This window comes from Plecotus auritus, assembly GCF_963455305.1.
Source record: "Plecotus auritus genome assembly, chromosome: 4".
Classification (NCBI taxonomy): domain Eukaryota; kingdom Metazoa; phylum Chordata; class Mammalia; order Chiroptera; family Vespertilionidae; genus Plecotus; species Plecotus auritus.
In genome coordinates, this window is record NC_137775.1 from 3,621,151 (window position 1) to 3,642,872 (window position 21,722).

Here is a 21,722-nt window from a genome sequence, read left to right on the forward strand (position 1 = left end):
ATATTTTATTTTTTCATTTAAATAATCAAAAACCATTTGGGCCCTGGCTGGGGAGCTTAGCTGGTTAGAGCATCGGCCCCATACGCCAAGGTTGTGGGTTCGATCCCCAGTCAGGGCACATACAAGAATCAACCAATGAATGCATCTGTAAGTGAAACAATAATTCTCTCTCTCTCTCTCTCCCTCTCCTTCTCTCTCTCTCTCTCTCTCATCCATTGTGGAAACGTATTTGAGGGCCTCTGCCTTAGCCTGGGGTTTGGGTGTTGGATGCGGGAGCTAGAACTTAGCACCGTTTGGAGCAAGGAAACTGGGTTTCAGGGAACCAAGCTCCAAAGCAGAGGGACTAGGGACGGCAGGAACCCCCTTTCCCTGTGACACAGGGTCTCACGGGTCCAGTGGGACCGAGGGGCGGACGCTCTGAGGGTTTTTTCTCGGCCTCCCAGGCCCAGAGAGAGGCAGAGAGCGGTGGGCAGTGCCCCAAGCCACGGCTTGTTCTGAAGGAACCCCCCCCAGCAGGGCCTTGGGTCTCATCGCCATGTTTTCAGACGCACCCCCCCCCCCCCCCGGTTCCGCAGCCGTATCCTGGGAGCCGGAGTGGGTGGCCCTTCTCCTTGCCCGGGCAGCTCCAGGCTGCTGTTCTCCGTGGCGTTGAGGGGGTGACGGGGTGTCGGGGGTCGGGGGTCCCGTGCTGGGGCCGTGGGGCCTGCCCTGTGTTCCCGTGAGGGAGCTGCGTCTGGCGCTGCCATGCACCCCCATAACCCTGTGGGTGGCAGCCAGCCAGGCAGAGCGGGAACGTGGGAGCTCTGTCGCTGCGTCCAGAGGAGGGTGTGGGGCTTACGGCCATTTGCGTGGGTGCAGAGGGGACCGTCCCCTTCGGGGGATGAAGTGCTCAGCGTAGCCCTCCGACGAGGCACCCGTGTCCGGACGGTGGGCCTTCGCCGTGTGCAAAGCCGGGCTTGCTCCTGCGCTCCAACCCCAGAGCCCTGCCCCCGCCCTCGCCCTGCGCCCTGCCCTCGCCCTGCCCTGCGCCCTGCCCCGGCATCAGGAACAGAGCCCCCCGGGCAGCGCCGTTACATCAGGGCCACCCTCGTGCGGCCAGCCGCCGCTCTGGCTCTATCCGCGGGGAGCAGCGCCCTCTCCCTAACGGTCGGATGAATGAATGCGTGAGGCCACCGCTGCCAGGAACGAGCAGCATGGGAGCAGGGGCCTGGCAGGGAGCGGGCAGTTGACCGTGCCCTGACCGGGCGTTCCAAGTGGGCCATTGCGGCCTGGCCAGGGGGCAGCTGGGGTGGAGGGGGTGGGATGGGGGGGGGCAGCAGGCCGGACCGTCATCCCCGCCAGGGTGTGAGTCATTTCTCGCTGGACGCTTCGTGTGCCAAATTGAGTGGTTGTCCCTCCGGTCGCGTTAGGGTGCTCGTGGGTATGTGACTGTCCTGTGCTGTGGGTCCCAGCAGCCCCCCTCTTTGACCGACAGGACCAGATTCTCCTCCCACATCTCCAGCCAGAGGCGGGATTAGTGACAGGAAAGAAAGGGATGCAGCCAGGCTCCTCGTGCCGGGTTAGCGCAGGCCTGGCGGGCCTCCACACAGGCCGGTGCCGGCGAAGGCTTCCATCCTGGGTGTGGGGGGTGTTTGGAGCCCCCCTCGAGCCTCACCTGCACCCCATCATCATGAACAGCACATTCCAACAGTGCAAGGCCCTTTGATTCCACTCAGCAAACATTTATTGAGCACCTGTTGTTTGCATGTCCCAGACTGGGCCCAGCGTCTGCCTGCAGCACTGGCACCCCCAGTCTCCCCTCAGCGGCTTCCCCGCCCTGGGGCGCCTTCCGCTCAGCGGCCTCGGGGGAGTTCCACCTGGATGAGGATGAGGAATGCCTCTCCCAGCCTCATCACCAGGCTCCAAGCTGGCGGACGGGCTGCCCATCGTCTCCATCGCCGTGCGCCTCCGTTTCCTAGGCGACGCCAGCCTTCCCTGCACTGAGGTCTCGGGGTGTTTGCAGCGGCCGCGCTGATGACGGTGTTTCGTCTGATGCTTAATTCTTCCTGGGGGGCAGCCACACATTGCATCCCGGCCCCTGTGTGAATTGTTACAAAGTATCGATAGGTGGCATTCTAATTGCTATTTGATCCTGTTGTAACGACGCGCCACGCGTTCTGTGCTTCAACCAGTCAGCACCGAGCAGGTTCGCGTGGGGCACGTAGAATCATTTTCCGGCCTTTCTGGTTTTTTTTTTTTTTTTTTTTCTCGCTGTAGCTATGAATCGTGATGTCTCAGAGAGGAACTTTTCGGGCAAGTTGCCATGGTCAGCGTCTTTTGTTCGCGTTGGTTTAAGCCAGTGGTCGGCAAACTGCGGCTCATGAGCCACATGCGGCTCTTTGGCCCCTTGAGTGTGGCTCTTCCACAAAAGACCACGGCCTGGGCGAGTCTATTTTGAAGTGGCGTTAGGAGAAGTTTAAGTTTAAAAAATGTGGCTCTCCAAAGAAATTTCCGTCGTTGTCCTGTTGATATTTGGCTCTGTTGACGAAGGAGTTTGCCGACCACTGGGCTAAGCGATCTCAGATTTGGCCCGTGGCGACAGGCACTGTTGTACACCTCACCGGATCTTGTCTTCCGTTTTGAGTGTTGGGGGGAAAGCCTTCGAATCTGCAGATGCTGATACTGCTGACGTGTGTGTGTGTCCATTGTATGTGTGTGTGTGTGTGTGTGTGTGTGTGTGTGTCCATTGTGTGTGTGTGTGTCCATTGTGTGTGTGTGTGAGTGTCCATTGTGTGTGTGTGTGTCCATTGTGTGTGTGTGTGTGTCCATTGTGTGTGTGTCCATTGTGTGTGTGTGTCCATTGTGTGTGTGTGTCCATTGTGTGTGTGTGTGTGTCCATTGTGTGTGTGTGTGTGTGTGTCCATTGTGTGTGTGTCCATTGTGTGTGTGTGTGTGTGTGTGTCCATTGTGTGTGTGTCCATTGTGTGTGTGTGTGTGTGTGTGTGTTGGGGGGGGGACACCCAGCTGCTGAGCACAAAGGAGTTCAGGGCAGAGGAAGGGGAAGTCACCAGAGCCACAGAGATGGAATCCCTGCGGACAGGACAGGGTGTGAGGGCCGCCCACAGGGGCCCCCGCGGGATTTGTCTGATATCGAGGAGTTGACTTCCTAGTTGGGGGGTGGGGGGGTTGTTTTGTTTGTGGCTGGTATTCGTATACGAGAGAAAGGCTCAACTATAAAATGTGCACTTGGTCCTCAGAAGATCTGTTTTGCGACTGACTCTGACACTTTCTTATTTGAATTGGAACCCAGTCCCAGTGAACAAACAGCTGGGATGGGCCGGGGCAAGGATACAGCGAGGAAGCGATGATGGGTCTCCGTTCTCATGCTCCTCCCTCTTGTCCGATTCAGAAGAGGGGAACCCTCCGGGCACCCCTGGATGAGAACCCCAGGCAGGTCTCAGTCCGCAGCCCCCCGACCACAAGACCCAGACTGGTTCTGTCACCTGTCACCGCTCCACCCCGTGCTCAGAGCCATCCCCGCCCCTCACCCCTGCTGCAAGGCTCCCCACTCTCCCAGTGGGTCCCCACCTTCGCTCTTGGTGAATCTCTGCCCCCCGTGCCCACATTCGACCCCTGCCCTCTCCCCGCCCATCCACTACTCTACCCTCTCTCTTTACCAGCGGACGATCACTTCCTAACGCTCTTCAGGGGTCCTCAAACTTTTTAAACAGGGGGCCAGTTCACTGTCCCTCAGACCGTGGGAGGGCCGGACTATAGTTTAAAAAAAAAACTATGAACAAATTCCTATGCCCACTGCGGGCCCGGGACGCGTCGGCTGCTAAGTAGGACAGGCAGCGGCCCCCGGCGGGCCGGGTCCATGTCCTCGGCGGGCCGCCTGTGGCCTGTGGGCCGTCGTTTGAGGACGCCTGCAACTTATCCCAGTCCCATGTTGGTGTTTATGGTCACCTCCCCACCTCACCTGCCCCCGCAGCCCTGGACGAGAGCTGGTTCGGGGCTCCTGCGTCGAGTTCACACGCGTGTCAGCGGGGCCGAGCAGAGCAGGGCCATGCTGCGCCCACCGGCCTCTGTGGGGGGAAGGGATCCGTCGCACTGAGCTGTCTCCTCTGCCCACGGGAGGTGCTTGCCGGGTCGACAGCACGGCCTCGGCGCGGCCTGGTGTCCTGAATGGCACTTGGTAGGAAGAAGCTGGCGACCGGCCACGTGCCGGCCGGGTTAGGAGCCGATGGGCACAAGCCAGCGCGCCCCGAGCAGGGAGGCCCCAGCCCCCCCCGCCCCCCCGCCCCCCCCCCCGGGACCAATTCCGCCGCCGCTTTCACGCAGCAAAGGGTGCTGCCTCCAGAGGCATCCGGGCTGAGTGATCGCTGGGCGCCCCGCAGAGGAGCGATGATGCAGGATGTGGGACACCAGGGCCTGCTTCCCGGCCGCCCCAGGACAGGCTGGGAAAGGGCCGTGTGCCCGGCCCCAGGGTCCCGGCGCTGCTCCCCCACACGCGAAGGGCGGCGCCCGCTCTCTCCCCTGGTTCAGGCGGTGCTTTCGCTCGTCCGGTCTTCGCGTCCGAGTCCCCCCGGCCTCCCCATCGGCCCTGTACCCCGTCTATGGCTGAGGCTTTTCTTCATCGCCTGCAGGTGTGTCTGCTGTCATGCGTGTGGAGCCGTGTGCTGCTGGCCCGTGGGGTGCTGGGCACTCCAGCACCTCTGCCACCTCCGTGTGGCAGCGCCAGGCCTTGCGCACTGCAGGGAGCCTGCCCGGCCCGGTGCGCGCTGATCCCCGGCCTGGCCTGCACCGGGGCCAGGAGCCTCGGCACCCCATTACACTGTGTTAGCAGGTTTTCTGTGCGGCTGAGGGCGCGAGTGCAGCCCCCCGCACCTCACTGCCCCGGGGAGGGAGGGCGCTGCCTCGTCACTGCGGGCACGGGGGGCGCCCGCCTCCCCAGGCCCTCACCGCCCACTGCGGCCGGGAGGCCCGGGCCTTGTCACAGGGAGGGGCTCGTGCCAGCCCCCCGGTCAGCCCTCTCGGACCCGGCCAGTGGGAGGGCCTGGCCGGTGCCTCCTGCTGCCAAGGGTGTGTCCTCACCAGCTTCCGCTGACAGGGATCGGGGTGGGGTGGGAGTCGGTCCTTCATGTCTGAAAGTTGTCTGTCTGTCTAGCCCCCCAGCCCCCCACTCCCTGGCCCCCAAGTCCTTCAGCCAAAGAGAGGAGGCGCTTTCTCTGCAGCCCTCAGTGTCTGTCCGCACCCTGGCGTCTGTCCGCACCCTCGGCGTCTGTCCACACCCTGGCGTCTGTCCGCACCCTCAGCGGGCAGTGTCGACAGCACCAGGTCTGGGGTGTGAAGTGCCTGTGAACCCCGGGGCCTCACCCACCTCATTCCCTCCGATCCCCCCTCCCTGCCATCTCTCACCTGTCAGTCACCGTCCCTCCTCTCTGCATATATTGTCCTGAAGTCAGCCCCAGCATCGCCCCATGAGTTAGAAATGCACAGGGTGGGGCTCATTGCCACCCCAACCCACCCCACATCAATGATGAGAGAGAATCACTGATCGGCTGCCTCCTGCACACCTCCTACTGGGGGTCCAGCCTGCAACCTGGAATGGAACCCGGGACCCTTCAGTCCACAGGCCGGCACTCTATCCACTGAGCCACACCGGCCAGGGCTACTTACCCACTTTTAAAATGAAGACTAAGTAACACAGAACTCTTCTGCATCAGCGTGCACGGTAGCAATGCATTCGTCCCCTCCCACTGCCCCTCCCCCAGCCGGGGCCGCCACCTCCCCACGTGCCCACTGCCACCCTGGCACCAGCGCGGGCCTCCCAGCGCCTGTGTCCGCCTCAGGCACGGTCATTGGCCGTGCGGGGATTCCCGAGGACACCGCACAGATGCCAGAGCCTCGGCATGCTTGGCCTCGGTGCTCCCGGCTGCCGAGCCCTCGGGGCTCGGTGACCAGTCCTGCACACTCTCACTGGCTTCCCTCCTGACCCGAGGAAGCGCAGCAAAGCCCAGGAAGATGGCTTCCCAGGGCCTTCGAAAGCGTGAGATACGCCCCAGCCGGTGTTGCTCAGTGGATAGAGCAGCCGTGGGCAAACTACGGCCTGCAGGCCGGATCCGGCTGTTCTATCCGGTTCTCTTGCTCTTCCCTCCGCTCCTTTGAATTTATATTAGTTCACACAAACACTCCATCCATGCTTTTGTTCCGGCCCTCCGGTCCAGTTTAAGAACCCATTGTGGCCCTCGAGTCAAAAAGTTTGCCCACCCCTGGATAGAGTGTCGGCCTGAGGACGGAAGGGTCCCGGGTTCCATTCTGGTCCAGGGCACATGCCCAGGTTGTGGGCTCGATCCCCAGTGTGGGGCATGCAGGAGGCAGCTGGTCAATGATCCTCTCTCATCATTGATGTGTGTCTCTCTCTCCCTCTCCCTTCCCCTCTGACATCAATAAAAATATATTAAAAAAAGAAAAAAGAAAGACAGACTGGGATGTAAGTGAGGCACGGGCCTGTTGCCGAACCTTTGCCAGGGTAGGGTTCTGGGACACGTGCCCTGCTCATTCCTGAGGCTGGCGGGGCACCGAGCGGCGACACCAACACCACATTCCAGGGGTCGGCGGCTCAGCCAGTAACCCTGCTCCCGGGCTCGGAGTGACCCCGGGAGAGCCACTCGCTTCTGTTTCGTCATCTGCAGAACGGGGAGCAAGCGCCCGTCCTCCCGATGGCTGTCGGGGTCACAGGAGGTGACGGTGCGAGGGACCCGCAGACCTGCCCTCGGCTGCTCAGCCTTGGCTCAGAGTCCAGCCCTTCCCCTTCCCGGCTGCCTTCCTGGAGCCACAGTGGTGTCTGTTGCCATGGCGACGGCCCGTTGATAAGGACTCGGACTGCCAGGCTCAGCCAACACCAATCCCAGTTAAATTCATTTCACACTAGCAGTGAGTAGACTTTGGGGAGGTGCGGGCCTCAGCAATGCACGGCGCCCGCTTTCGTGAGTCTTCCGTGTAATGCTGCGTGAGACGGACTTAGGCCAAACAATAATTTGCCGTTTATCTGCTACTCAGATGCCACCAGGCAACTTCATATTCTTCGGCCCCTCAAGAGGCCCAGTATGTTACCTTGTTGGGGAACACGAGTAAGAAGTTGCCCTTGAACCAGCTGGTGTTTGGGGGGAGTTTCAGAACCATGGGGTGACCTCGCTCACCCCAGGTCCGAGCAGAATAAACCATGTGCACGTCACCCTCGACAATTAAGAGTCGCTCTGGTAGAGACGTCCGTCTGGTTCTGGAAAGAACAGAGTGGAGCAGCCCGTGGGCTCGGCCGAGGGAAGGAAGCAAAGTCTCACGTCAAGAAAAGGCTTTTGAAAACGCACTCCCAGGACCGTTGCTCCTGCACATTCACGGCCTGACAGTTACTCTGGGAGTTGTGTGTGTGTGTGTGAGCATCTTACTGTTCCCCTCCTTCTCATAATCACGCTGTATGTAGTTCTCTGAGTCATGAATCTGAATTACAGTTGTATTTCAGTGAGGGGAAGGTGAGAGAAGACATTAAATAGATGAGAAGTTAGAGCCGGTATTTACTAGTATGTTAAGTAGATTTTAAACTTTGCTTTAAATGTTCCTAAAGAGACTAGCAATTTCTCAATGTTGCTGTTAAAATAAAATAAAAAAAAGTAATGTGCTTGAGGCCTCTACCACTATTAGCTGGTTTTCTTTTTTTAAAAAAATATTTTTTTTTTATTGATTTCAGAGAGGAAGGGAGAGGGACAGAGAGATAGAAACGTCAGTGATGAGAGAGAATCATTGATCAGCTGCCTCCTGCACGGCCCACACTGGGGATCGAGCCTGCAACCTAGATCTGTGCCCTTGACTGGAATCGAACCCGGGACCCTTCAGTCTGCAGGCCTATCCACACTCTACCCACTGAGCCCCACCGGCTAGCACTTACTAGCTGGTTTTCGACTGATCGGGGCTCTGAAAGTCTGGGGTTCGCTGGATGCCACCCCCCGGCTGTGGACCGACACATGCCCGCTGTCACTGGGTCAGCCCTGGATGCAGAACGGTGATTTGCCGCCGGCCAGGCACTGGTCGGAGCTCCCCCCAGTCCACGCCGTGGGGTTGTCCCCACTTCAGACACCAGGAGCCGGAGGCTGGAGCACGTGCAGCTCCCCCGAGTCATTGCCGAGAAGGGGTGAGGTTCGGGCTCCAGCCTCCGTGTGTGACCAGACTCAAGGGGTCCATTTGCGAGCGTGCATCGGAGCCCGCTGAGACTCACGGGATTGAGCAGCAGAGAAAGTTAGGCTGATTTTTAGGAAGTGGCCCACACCCAGACAGCTGAGCTCGTTCTCAAAGGCCTGGCTCCCGTGGCCCCAGGGGATGGCTTACGGGGGACAGCATTCATCATGGTGGCCCAGGGCGTCAGGATCCAGTCAGGCCGTGGCCTCTGATTGGCCAGCGCTGGGGAAGGGGTAGCTGACCAGTGGTCCTGAGGCAGCCAGGTTTTGCTGCTTTTCTGGGCCTGGAGCTGCAACACACCGAGGCCAGATGTTCTCTCTAGTTTGACCAAAGCTGTCTCGGCTCAGCAGAGCCCAGGCTTCCTGATCGGATGCTGACCAGGCCCTCGTCTTCCTGAGGGCCCCTGGTCCTGAGGGCCCCCGGTCCTGAGGGCCCCTGGTCTTCCTGAGGGCCCCTGGTCCTGAGGGCCCCCGGTCCTGAGGGCCCCTGGTCCTGTGGGCCCCTGGTCCTGAGGGCCCCTGGTCCTGTGGGCCCCTGGTCCTGAGGGCCCCTGGTCCTGAGGGCCCCTGGTCCTGAGGGCCCCTGGTCCTGAGGGCTGGTCGCCGGCCAATGCGAGGCGAACAGGAGGGCTTCCCACGCTCTCCCAGGAGGGCCCTCAGGAGCCTTTGTAGACGTGTCCCTGGGTCGGGCCATGGGCTCCCTGCTCAGTGTGGGCGGGGGGCCCGGGCATGTGCGGGGGAAGCTTGGAGGACTCTGGGTGGATGGAGTGCTGCCGTGCAACTGGGTGTCCCAGGAAGAAAGCACCAAGGCCAGGTTGTGGCCAAAAGGCACAGGCCGGTGACATAACGGGAAACCGTCCAGAATAAAGGACGAGCCGGCGGCCACGTGCGCAGAGCGCAGTCAGGGGGCGAGGAAGACGGCGCATCCCTCCTTGCATCTAAGATTTCATGGACCTGGGCTGGTATGGCGCCTGGGAGATGGGTGCTGTGAGGTCGGAAGGTGGGCGTGGCTGGAGGGCGGGTGTGCGCTGGGGGGGAGGGATGGGGGTGTGGAGGTGGGCATGGGGAAGAGAGAAGTGAGACACGCTCGGCCTGGCTGGCCTGGTGCGGAGGACCCCCTCCAGCCAAGGATGGGGGCCTGGCTGCCTCCACAACATCCCTGAGGGGCGGGCCAGCAGGCAGGGGGTCTGGATCAGGATCCCCAGACCCCACAGGAGCACTGGGACAGGAGAGACGCAGCTGGCTATTTATCGCCGCCCCGTAGTGTCTCCCAGGCCCTGGGGGCGCCCTGCAACACCTGCTGGGGGCAGAGCTGCCAGGAAGTATCCATGTCCGGTTGTTACTCAGATTTCTATGCAGGGCCCCAGGGCGGGGGGGCGCCTGGGGCTGGTGAATGGCCTGCAGGCAGGGGCAGTGCAGGCAGAGGCCGGGGCGAGGCCACTCCTCCACACTCGCGCAGGAGACAGTGTTCCTGATCCAGGAACTCCCTTACTGTTGCATTTAGGAGTTTTCTTGAGGATGAGATTTAATTGTTAACCTAAATAATTATCGGTGGAAAGTTACATTATAAAAAGCTATTATAAATCCATAATTATATATACTTACGGTAGAGAGGACATAATTATATGTGTGATCATGTAATTATTAAAATCAGATGAAGTCAGTTATGAAAATACCATTTTCCTTTGCTGCATCTCTGCACCTGCGGAGCCTGGCGGTTGACAGCTGTTGACACGCAGGGTCTCGAGGTCTTTTCTGCAGGAACTTGGCCTCCCCACCCGACCTGAGTTCTCCTCGTGGGCACTCCTGCCCAAAGGGCACAGAGGGACCGCAGTCCTGTCCGGCTGTGAGGAGCCGGCACTTGGGGGAAGGTTTGATGGGAAGGGGGTGTGCCGGGCCACGGGAGGGTCTTGGCTGTGGTCTGAGATCTTGCTGGGTGTTCAGGGAGCGTGGACCCTGGGATCCAGGCCAGAATGGAGCCCAGCTTCCCACCCACTGCACCTGGAGAGACGTCGGGGCGAGGACAGGGCAGGCTTAGGGGGGACAAGAGGTGTTGCCAGAAGGGGCCTCACAGGGGTGTCTCTTAGTCTTTCCTGGCTGTGTCTCTCTGTCCCGCAATCATTTCTCGCGCTGTCACAGCTATGTTCGTAGCAGCATCGCGGCGGGAGCAGAAAAGCGCTGGGTCCGTGCCAGGCATGTGGTTAAACCAGGGGTGGGCAAACTTTTTGACTCGAGGGCCACCATGGGTTCTTAAACTGGACCGGAGGGCCGGAACAAAAGCATGGATGGAGTGTTTGTGTGAACTAATATAAATTCAAAGTAAAGGAGCGGAGGGGAGAGCAAGAGAACCGGATAGAACAGCCGGATCCGGCCGGCGGGCCGTAGTTTGCCCAAGGCTGGGTTAAACACTTGGAATAGTTGACACCTTGAATAGTTAACAAACCTTTGAGTGTCTTTCTCTTCCAGGGGAGGGCCTGGCCTCCGCTCCACCGGTGTGATTCCTTTTCTCACCCCTCCCTCCCACATGCCGCCCCTCCCCCATACAATCCTGGTTCTTAGTGTCTGTAACTTTGAAGCTCCCTGTCTGTGTTCAAGGCCCAGCACACCCCCTCCCAATGACGGGGCTGCCGCCACCTCAGCGGGACCACATCCTCAGCTGTAAAAGGGGGTAGACAGCTGCTCCCCCAGCCGTGAGCGAGCTCAGTCAGTGCTGATGTTACCATTTCCTCCTCCTCCACAAACAGGAGGAGGTGCCCCTCCCGCCTCCACCCCAAGAGTCCCTTTGATCACTGACTTGTGTCTCCTGTGTGTGACTGTCTTCAGCTGACCAGCACGCCAGGACGTCACAGAGACGAACCTCTACATCAGACCTGGTCTTTACAGCCCCCGGGGTTTGGTCCTTCATTGCCCCGGCATGTAGCAGCAGCCGGGACTTCCCCAGCACGCCCTCCCTGGCCGTGACCTGAGTAACGGGGAACTGCCCCCGAGTCTCCACGTGGTCTCGCAAAGGAGGCAGCAGCGAGGGAGGCCGAGCTGGGGAGAGCCCCTCTGCTGGCTCCTGGCCTCCACCCCAGGGAGCAGCCGCATGGGCAACATCTGGCAAACAGCGTCTTAAAGGGGACACACGGTGTCACACCTGCTGTATTACACTGAGGAGATGCCGGGCACAGATCTTGTCTGCTCGGAGGGCTCCCTGCACACAGGCCTCTGGGAAACAACACTGTCCCTCCCGGAGCCCTGGCCTCAGTGCCGACTGGGGCTGGAGCGGGTGGAGGGAGCTGATAAGTTAGGGATCAGGGCTGCAGGGAGGGGAGGGGGGAGAGCAGGGATGGGAGGAACCGGTTTCTGGGAGGTTCTCGAGGTTCTCGCCAGATCTGATGTTGGGCGGACCCAGGGGGTGTGCTCTCTGCCTCCAGATTTCACAGCCGCGTGGGAAGAGGGCAGCCACTCCCTCTCTCCTGTGTCCCCAGCAACCCCACCTCTGCTTAGAACAAATGCTGACATGTCCATTTAGATTTATTCTGGGGTCAGAATATAATGGCGGCTGGCAGGGGGGGATTTAAAACCTAGGGTGTCCGCCCTGTGAATGTCCATGAGACGGGACCGGCATCGAAAGGTCGCTGAAGCGTGAGCCTGGACACCTGTGAGTCTGCTGCGCCCTGAGGGGCTGCCCCGTGTGAGTGTGAGCTCGGAGCAGCGCCGCCTCCCAGCCACCTGCCACCCCTGCCAAGATCGTCCCTGCAGGCCCCCTTACCGGAACCAGCCACAGGGGATTCTGGGAAATGGAGTTCTGCATTCCCGAAGGAACAGGAGACAAAGCCGTGTGTGTGTGTGTGTGTGTGTGTGTGTGTGTGTGTGTGTGAATGTGTGTGTATGTGAATTTGGTGAAAAAACATTAAAAACTTGTGTTGAGGTGGGCCGCTCACAGCCTTTTGAGATGAGCGGGGAGCCACGCCTTCGTCCACTGTCACCGGGTCCCAGTGACATCCCTGCGTCCAGGGCCCCTGCAGTCGCCTCCCGATGGACTTCCCTGCTTCTGCCCAGCTCCTCCCATCTGTGTGTAAATGTGCCCCCCTCCCCGCTTCAGCCAGAGAGATCTTTCCAGAAGGCACACTGTGCTGTGGGCACAATGACAGCTCACTGGCTTCATTAGGAAGCCACCCCCTCTGTCGCAGAAGGCACCCCATGCCTCCGTCTGCCCTGTCTCTCCCCGCCCCGCCCGCCCCCTTCAGGGACCACAGCCTTCTGTGCTATAAACCCCAGGCGGGCTGCTCAGTGCTCACCTGCTGTGGGCAGCATCTCTGCACAGTCCACTTTACACCCACGCATCTCTCCAAGCTCCTCCTGACCCTACTTACCGTACCGACAAGGACACAAACGCACAGAGGACAGAGAAATAGGCCGAAGGTCTCCGGCCAGCGAGCGACACCGGCCAGGCTGCAGCCGGGATGTGTCTGACACTCAGCACCCATCCGTCCTAGGACAGGTGTCTCCTGTCCCTGCCTTCCTGACACATTTCTCTCGCTTGCACCCTGACTTGCTGTCACTCCCAGTCCCTTGCTTCATGCCTGCACACAGTAGGTCCCTGCCTGCACACAGTAGGTCCCGGGTGTGTCGAGAGCACCGTGCCGGGTCCTGGAATTGGGCTGCGTTAGGGGACCATGCAGCACAGTCCTTGTCTGCCGGGCTTGTCTACAGCAGGGACACGTTCTCAGCCTGCATCTGGGCTGGGATAGGCGCTACGAAGGGCGCTGGGGAGCGTGTGACGCGGGGGCATGGCCTGGCCTTGGGCAGGGAGAAAACTTGGGTGCTCCGTGTTCTCTGATGGCGTTTAGAAGTATCCCAGTCAGTCCTCTCCCGGAATATTAGGAATTCCGTACATCGTTTCAGGCTGCCTCTCGGAGCTCTGTAAACACGGCACGGATTCTCGATGGAGTCGGGCTTTCTGGTTTATTTTCCCCCAAGGAACTTAATCAAGACGTGCAAGGGACTTGTCTTCCCAGAGCTCCTCTCCTGCCCTGGAGACTGTCCTGGAGCCATCCTCGTTCTTCCTTCTGCTTCTGCCCCCCCCCCCCCCCCGAGATGGGTCCGGGGACTGATTGGAAGCCTGGCCCCAGCAGTGGCTCCGGCCCAGCCCCTCCCAGCGGCCCGCAGCGCGGCCCGGGCCGCAGAGGTGCGTGGGGTAAGCGTCTGCTCTTGTGGTTTGTTGTAGAGCTGGTGATGCTGCTGGAGTGGTGGTCGGGCACGGAGTGCGTCATCTACACGGACCCCCGGGCCTACCCCACGTTCGGGAAGGAAAACGCCATCGTGGTTCTGAACCACAAGTTTGAGATCGACTTCCTCTGTGGCTGGAGCCTGGCCGAGCGCTTCGGGGTTCTGGGGGTAAGTTGGACGCCCGCTTGCCTTCCTGACACACTTTCCTCGCTTGCACCCTGACTTGCCTTTAGCTCTCGGTCGTTCAGAACCTGCAGAAGCATTCACAGGTTCAGCCGGATGCGCTGCTTTTAACCGGAGGTTTTTCCTTCTGACTTGGAACGCAGAGGCACATCCTCCTATTCGCAGTAATAATCTCTGTCCGTGATCGCTGTGTGGCAGGCAGCTGACTCAATCTGTTTATTTAAGCCTACAGACACACACATGAGTAGGCGGGACACCTGCCTCTCTGCACAGATAAGTTCAATCTCCTGCTCAGGATCACACACCTACTCAGCGGATTTGGGTTTGAAGTCCTCTGATTTGATGCCACTTCATCTGCTTTATTTTTAAAATATGTTTTTATTGATTTGAGAGAGAGAGAGAGAAAAAAAAAAAAAAAACACACATCAATCCGCTGCCTCCTGCACACCCCACACTGGGGATCAAGCCTGAACCGGGGCACGTGCCCTGAACAGGAATCGAACCAGCAACCTCCTGTTTCACGGGACAACACACAACCCACGGAGCCACACCAGCCAGAGCAACCATGTGATAGTCTTTTTACACATGTTTTATTGATGTCAGAGAGGAAGGGAGAGGGAGCGAGAGGAACATCAGTGAGAGAGAACCATGGATCGGCTGCCTCCTGCACGCCCCCCACTAGGGATGGAGCCCGCAGCCCAGGCCTGTGTCCTGATGGGAATTGACCGTGACCTCCTGGAGCCGCCAGGTCCCTTCGGAGGGTGTGGCCTCTTTCCTAAGTGACCCGGGACCAAACGCAGCGTTCTGTTCAGTGCTCAGCAGTGCCTCTGTCTCAGGTGACCTTCAGACAAATCGCCTGACTCACCTCCTGTAGGACTAGCTGTGAGGGTGCGATTCTCCGCAGCCAGGGGAGGGGGGTGGGGGGGCTTCCTTTCAGAGGCAGAGGCTCCTTCATCTCCCGGGGAGCGGCCGAGAGGGAGGGGTTTCCAGAAGCAACTGGCATTTGCAGGAACTCTTGGGAGTGGGCTATTCGGTGAGCATCCAGGGCCGCGTGGGCGGCCTCTCCCCCGGGCCTTCACGGTGGGGCCCGGGCTCGGCCATGAGCTCTGAGACATACACCGACAGCTGCCTCCTGTCGGGGAGAGTGACCTGCGGGCTCCGGGACAGGACAGGGAAGTGCCCAGGGTCCAGGTTCGGAAGCTGTCTTCCCGCCCGGCAACATGCCTGGGGCCCAGAAGGTCCCTCAGCTCCTGTCCGCCGGGCTGAGGGGCGCGGGGCCCGTGAGCGGGAGCACTCCGTACGGCAGCTTCTTGGCAGTGCTCCCGGGAGGAGTGGCTGCTTGATATCCCCCCCCCCCCCCCCGCTGGGCTGTTTAGCCATGGGCAAACTACGGCCCGCGGGCCGGATCCGGCTGTTCTATCCGGTTCTCTTGCTCTCCCCTCCGCTCCTTTACTTTGAATTTATATCAGTTCACACAAACACTCCATCCATGCTTTTGTTCCGGCCCTCCGGTCCAGTTTAATAACCCATTGTGGCCCTCGAGTCAAAAAGTTTGCCCACCCCTGGAAGGTCTTGGGAGAAGCCATGGGGCCCCCTTATCAGTGGCTGTCGGGCCAGCCCCAAACCTTGGCCTGACTCCAGGCACGGCCCGGATCCTGGCAGGCGTCTCACGGCTGAGTCCGGCCGCCGCCCTCACCCCGTGGCTCACCGGGTGTGGGTGCGCCCCCATGCTCGCCCATGGACCTGTGGGGACCTGTGCGTCTGCCCTGCCCTCCCCAGGCTCCCCTGGGGTGTCCCTGGTCCTGGCGTCCAGCTCCCCCTGGGGCAAGAGAGAGGGGAAGCACTGAGAGCCCACCCCACAGCCTCGGGCGACCGATGGGCCTCACTCAGCGTGAGAACGACGTGTGAGCCACGTGCGCCCCTGGGAGTGCCCGCGTGGAGGCCGCGGCCACACACCACGCCCCGCGCCAGGTGTGAGGCCTCGCGCCTTCCCAGTGTCCCTTAGCGTCCCCACTCAGACACGTGGTGGACTTGGTGGAAATAAGGAACCTGGTGAGCCCAAGGACTGACGGGGACGCGGCCGGGCCAGCCTCAGCGTGCCACCTGCTTGGGGGCACGGCCTCGGGTCTAGGCCTCCGGCCGACTCCGCAGCCCCAGCGGGACCTGGTCCCAGGGTGACTCCGGCCCCGGCCCGGCGGGGAAGGGGGCAGCGCGGGCCTGCGGCGGCTCTGCTGAGGGTGGAGAGGCCGGTGAGGGCGGGGTGAAGCGCGTCTCAGCTCCTGATGTGCTCGTTGGGCGGGGACGGCGGCCGGCACTGCAGACCCTTGGCCGGTGGCCTCCAGGGCCGCCGTGTTCCTGCCTGTCCCTGTGCCGGCTCCGCGCCCCCTCCCCCCAGGGCCAGCTGCTGGCCCGCTCCCGCCTCCCTGTGCTCTGCCCTGTCCCCTTTGGCCCCTGGGGCGAAAGGTCGCGCCCCCTTTTCTGGGAGGGCCCCCTCCCGTTCCCTTCCCTGACCCGGGCCCTGCACTTCAGGGCTCCAAGGTGCTGGCCAAGAAGGAGCTGGCCTACGTGCCCATCATCGGCTGGATGTGGTACTTCACCGAGATGGTCTTCTGCACGCGCAAGTGGGAGCAGGACCGCAAGACCGTCTCGCAGAGCCTGCTGCACCTCCGCGACTACCCCGAGAAGTACTTTGTACGTGCGGCCCCGCCCGCCCCACGCCCAGCAACCTGGCGTGTCCCACACCCGCCCTGCCACCCGCCCTGCTGCCTGCCCACTGTGCACATGCCGCCCGCCCCACTGTGCGCATGCCGCCCGCCCCACTGTGCGCATGCTGTCCGCCCACTGTGCGCACGGCGCCTCTGTTCTCCTTCATCTGAACTTACTGTGTGGCAAGAAACCCTGGGATGCTGTTGTCACACACACTCAGGACACTCTTTCTCTCTCTCCCTCTCTCTCTGATATATATACACACACACACACACACACACACAGGACACTCTTTCTCTCTCTCCCTCTCTCTCTGATATATATACACACACACACACACACACAGGACACTCTTTCTCTCTCTCCCTCTCTCTCTGATATATATACACACACACACACACACACAGGACACTCTTTCTCTCTCTCCCTCTCTCTCTGATATACACACACACACACACACACACACACAGGACACTCTTTCTCTCTCTCCCTCTCTCTCTGATATACACACACACACACACACACAGGACACACTCTCTCTCTCCCTCTCTCTCTGATATACACACACACACACACACACACACACAGGACACTCTTTCTCTCTCTCCCTCTCTCTCTGATACACACACACACACACACACACAGGACACTCTTTCTCTCTCTCCCTCTCTCTCTGATATACACACACACACACACACACACACACACACAGGACACTCTTTCTCTCTCTCCCTCTCTCTCTGATATATATACACACACACACACACACAGGACACTCTCTCTCTCTCCCTCTCTCTCTGATATACACACACACACACACACACACACACACACAGGACACTCTTTCTCTCTCTCCCTCTCTCTCTGATATATATACACACACACACACACACAGGACACTCTCTCTCTCTCCCTCTCTCTCTGATATACACACACACACACACACAGGACACTCTCTCTCTCTCCCTCTCTCTCTGATACACACACACACACACAGGACACTCTTTCTCTCTCTCCCTCTCTCTCTGATACACACACACACACACAGGACACTCTTTCTCTCTCTCCCTCTCTCTCTGATATATATACACACACACACACACACACAGGACACTCTTTCTCTCTCTCCCTCTCTCTCTGATACACACACACACACACACACACACAGGACACTCTTTCTCTCTCTCCCTCTCTCTCTGATACACACACACACACACACACACACAGGACACTCTTTCTCTCTCTCCCTCTCTCTCTGATATACACACACACACACACACACAGGACACTCTTTCTCTCTCTCCCTCTCTCTCTGATATACACACACACACACACACACACAGGACACTCTTTCTCTCTCTCCCTCTCTCTCTGATATATACACACACACACACACACACAGGACACTCTTTCTCTCTCTCCCTCTCTCTCTGATATATACACACACACACACACACACACACACAGGACACTCTTTCTCTCTCTCCCTCTCTCTCTGATATATATACACACACACACACACACACAGGACACTCTTTCTCTCTCTCCCTCTCTCTCTGATATACACACACACACACACACACACACAGGACACTCTTTCTCTCTCTCCCTCTCTCTCTGATATATACACACACACACACACACACAGGACACTCTTTCTCTCTCTCCCTCTCTCTCTGATATATATATACACACACACACACACACACAGGACACTCTTTCTCTCTCTCCCTCTCTCTCTGATATACACACACACACACACACACACACACAGGACACTCTTTCTCTCTCTCCCTCTCTCTCTGATACACACACACACACACACACACAGGACACTCTTTCTCTCTCTCCCTCTCTCTCTGATATACACACACACACACACACACACACACACACAGGACACTCTCTCTCTCTCCCTCTCTCTCTGATATACACACACACACACACACACACACAGGACACTCTTTCTCTCTCTTCCTCTCTCTCTGATACACACACACACACACAGGACACTCTTTCTCTCTCTCCCTCTCTCTCTGATATATATACACACACACACACACACACAGGACACTCTTTCTCTCTCTCCCTCTCTCTCTGATACACACACACACACACACACACACACAGGACACTCTTTCTCTCTCTCCCTCTCTCTCTGATACACACACACACACACACACACACACAGGACACTCTTTCTCTCTCTCCCTCTCTCTCTGATACACACACACACACACACACACAGGACACTCTTTCTCTCTCTCCCTCTCTCTCTGATATACACACACACACACACACACAGGACACTCTTTCTCTCTCTCCCTCTCTCTCTGATATACACACACACACACACACACACAGGACACTCTTTCTCTCTCTCCCTCTCTCTCTGATATATACACACACACACACACACACAGGACACTCTTTCTCTCTCTCCCTCTCTCTCTGATATATACACACACACACACACACACACACACAGGACACTCTTTCTCTCTCTCCCTCTCTCTCTGATATACACACACACACACACACACACAGGACACTCTTTCTCTCTCTCCCTCTCTCTCTGATATATACACACACACACACACACACACACACAGGACACTCTTTCTCTCTCTCCCTCTCTCTGATATATACACACACACACACACACACACAGGACACTCTTTCTCTCTCTCCCTCTCTCTCTGATATACACACACACACACACACACACACACAGGACACTCTTTCTCTCTCTCCCTCTCTCTCTGATATACACACACACACACACACACACACACAGGACACTCTTTCTCTCTCTCCCTCTCTCTCTGATATACACACACACACACACACACACACACAGGACACTCTTTCTCTCTCTCCCTCTCTCTCTGATATACACACACACACACACACACACACACAGGACACTCTTTCTCTCTCTCCCTCTCTCTCTGATATACACACACACACACACACACACACAGGACACTCTTTCTCTCTCTCCCTCTCTCTGATATATATACACACACACACACACACACAGGACACTCTCTCTCTCCCTCTCTCTCTGATACACACACACACACACACACACACACAGGACACTCTTTCTCTCTCTCCCTCTCTCTCTGATATATACACACACACACACACACACAGGACACTCTTTCTCTCTCTCCCTCTCTCTCTGATATATACACACACACACACACACACACACACAGGACACTCTTTCTCTCTCTCCCTCTCTCTCTGATACACACACACACACACACACACAGGACACTCTTTCTCTCTCTCCCTCTCTCTCTGATATACACACACACACACACACACACACACACAGGACACTCTTTCTCTCTCTCCCTCTCTCTCTGATATACACACACACACACACACACACAGGACACTCTTTCTCTCTCTCCCTCTCTCTCTGATATACACACACACACACACACACACAGGACACTCTTTCTCTCTCTCCCTCTCTCTCTGATATACACACACACACACACACACACACACAGGACACTCTTTCTCTCTCTCCCTCTCTCTCTGATATACACACACACACACACACACACACAGGACACTCTTTCTCTCTCTCCCTCTCTCTCTGATATACACACACACACACACACACACACACAGGACACTCTTTCTCTCTCTCCCTCTCTCTCTGATATACACACACACACACACACACACACACAGGACACTCTTTCTCTCTCTCCCTCTCTCTCTGATACACACACACACACACACACACACAGGACACTCTTTCTCTCTCTCCCTCTCTCTCTGATATACACACACACACACACACACAGGACACTCTTTCTCTCTCTCCCTCTCTCTCTGATATACACACACACACACACACACACAGGACACTCTTTCTCTCTCTCCCTCTCTCTCTGATATATACACACACACACACACACACAGGACACTCTTTCTCTCTCTCCCTCTCTCTCTGATATATACACACACACACACACACACACACACAGGACACTCTTTCTCTCTCTCCCTCTCTCTCTGATATATACACACACACACACACACACAGGACACTCTTTCTCTCTCTCCCTCTCTCTCTGATATATACACACACACACACACACACACACACAGGACACTCTTTCTCTCTCTCCCTCTCTCTGATATATACACACACACACACACACACACAGGACACTCTTTCTCTCTCTCCCTCTCTCTCTGATATACACACACACACACACACACACACACAGGACACTCTTTCTCTCTCTCCCTCTCTCTCTGATATACACACACACACACACACACACACACAGGACACTCTTTCTCTCTCTCCCTCTCTCTCTGATATACACACACACACACACACACACACACAGGACACTCTTTCTCTCTCTCCCTCTCTCTCTGATATACACACACACACACACACACACACACAGGACACTCTTTCTCTCTCTCCCTCTCTCTCTGATATACACACACACACACACACACACACACAGGACACTCTTTCTCTCTCTCCCTCTCTCTGATATACACACACACACACACACACACACACAGGACACTCTTTCTCTCTCTCCCTCTCTCTCTGATATATACACACACACACACACACACAGGACACTCTCTCTCTCCCTCTCTCTCTGATACACACACACACACACACACACACACAGGACACTCTTTCTCTCTCTCCCTCTCTCTCTGATATATACACACACACACACACACACAGGACACTCTTTCTCTCTCTCCCTCTCTCTCTGATATATACACACACACACACACACACACACACACAGGACACTCTTTCTCTCTCTCCCTCTCTCTGATATATACACACACACACACACACACACAGGACACTCTTTCTCTCTCTCCCTCTCTCTCTGATATACACACACACACACACACACACACACACAGGACACTCTTTCTCTCTCTCCCTCTCTCTCTGATATACACACACACACACACACACACACACAGGACACTCTTTCTCTCTCTCCCTCTCTCTGATATATATACACACACACACACACAGGACACTCTTTCTCTCTCTCCCTCTCTCTGATATATACACACACACACACACACACAGGACACTCTTTCTCTCTCTCCCTCTCTCTCTGATATATACACACACACACACACACACACACACAGGACACTCTTTCTCTCTCTCCCTCTCTCTCTGATATATACACACACACACACACACACAGGACACTCTTTCTCTCTCTCCCTCTCTCTCTGATATATACACACACACACACACACACACACACAGGACACTCTTTCTCTCTCTCCCTCTCTCTGATATATACACACACACACACACACACACAGGACACTCTTTCTCTCTCTCCCTCTCTCTCTGATATACACACACACACA

At 57.5% G+C, this 21,722-nt stretch overlaps 1 protein-coding gene across 1 annotated transcript in view; it reads left to right on the plus strand.

Moving 5' to 3' along the window:
- Window positions 1-21,722, plus strand: part of AGPAT4 (1-acylglycerol-3-phosphate O-acyltransferase 4) — a 65,744-nt gene that overhangs the window by 28,735 nt on the left and 15,287 nt on the right. Inside the window, exons 3-4 of the mRNA XM_080665524.1 lie at window positions 13,423-13,592; window positions 16,137-16,298. Of these exons, the coding sequence (XP_080521650.1) occupies window positions 13,423-13,592; window positions 16,137-16,298 (332 nt within the window). The remainder of the gene's footprint in view (window positions 1-13,422; window positions 13,593-16,136; window positions 16,299-21,722) is intronic.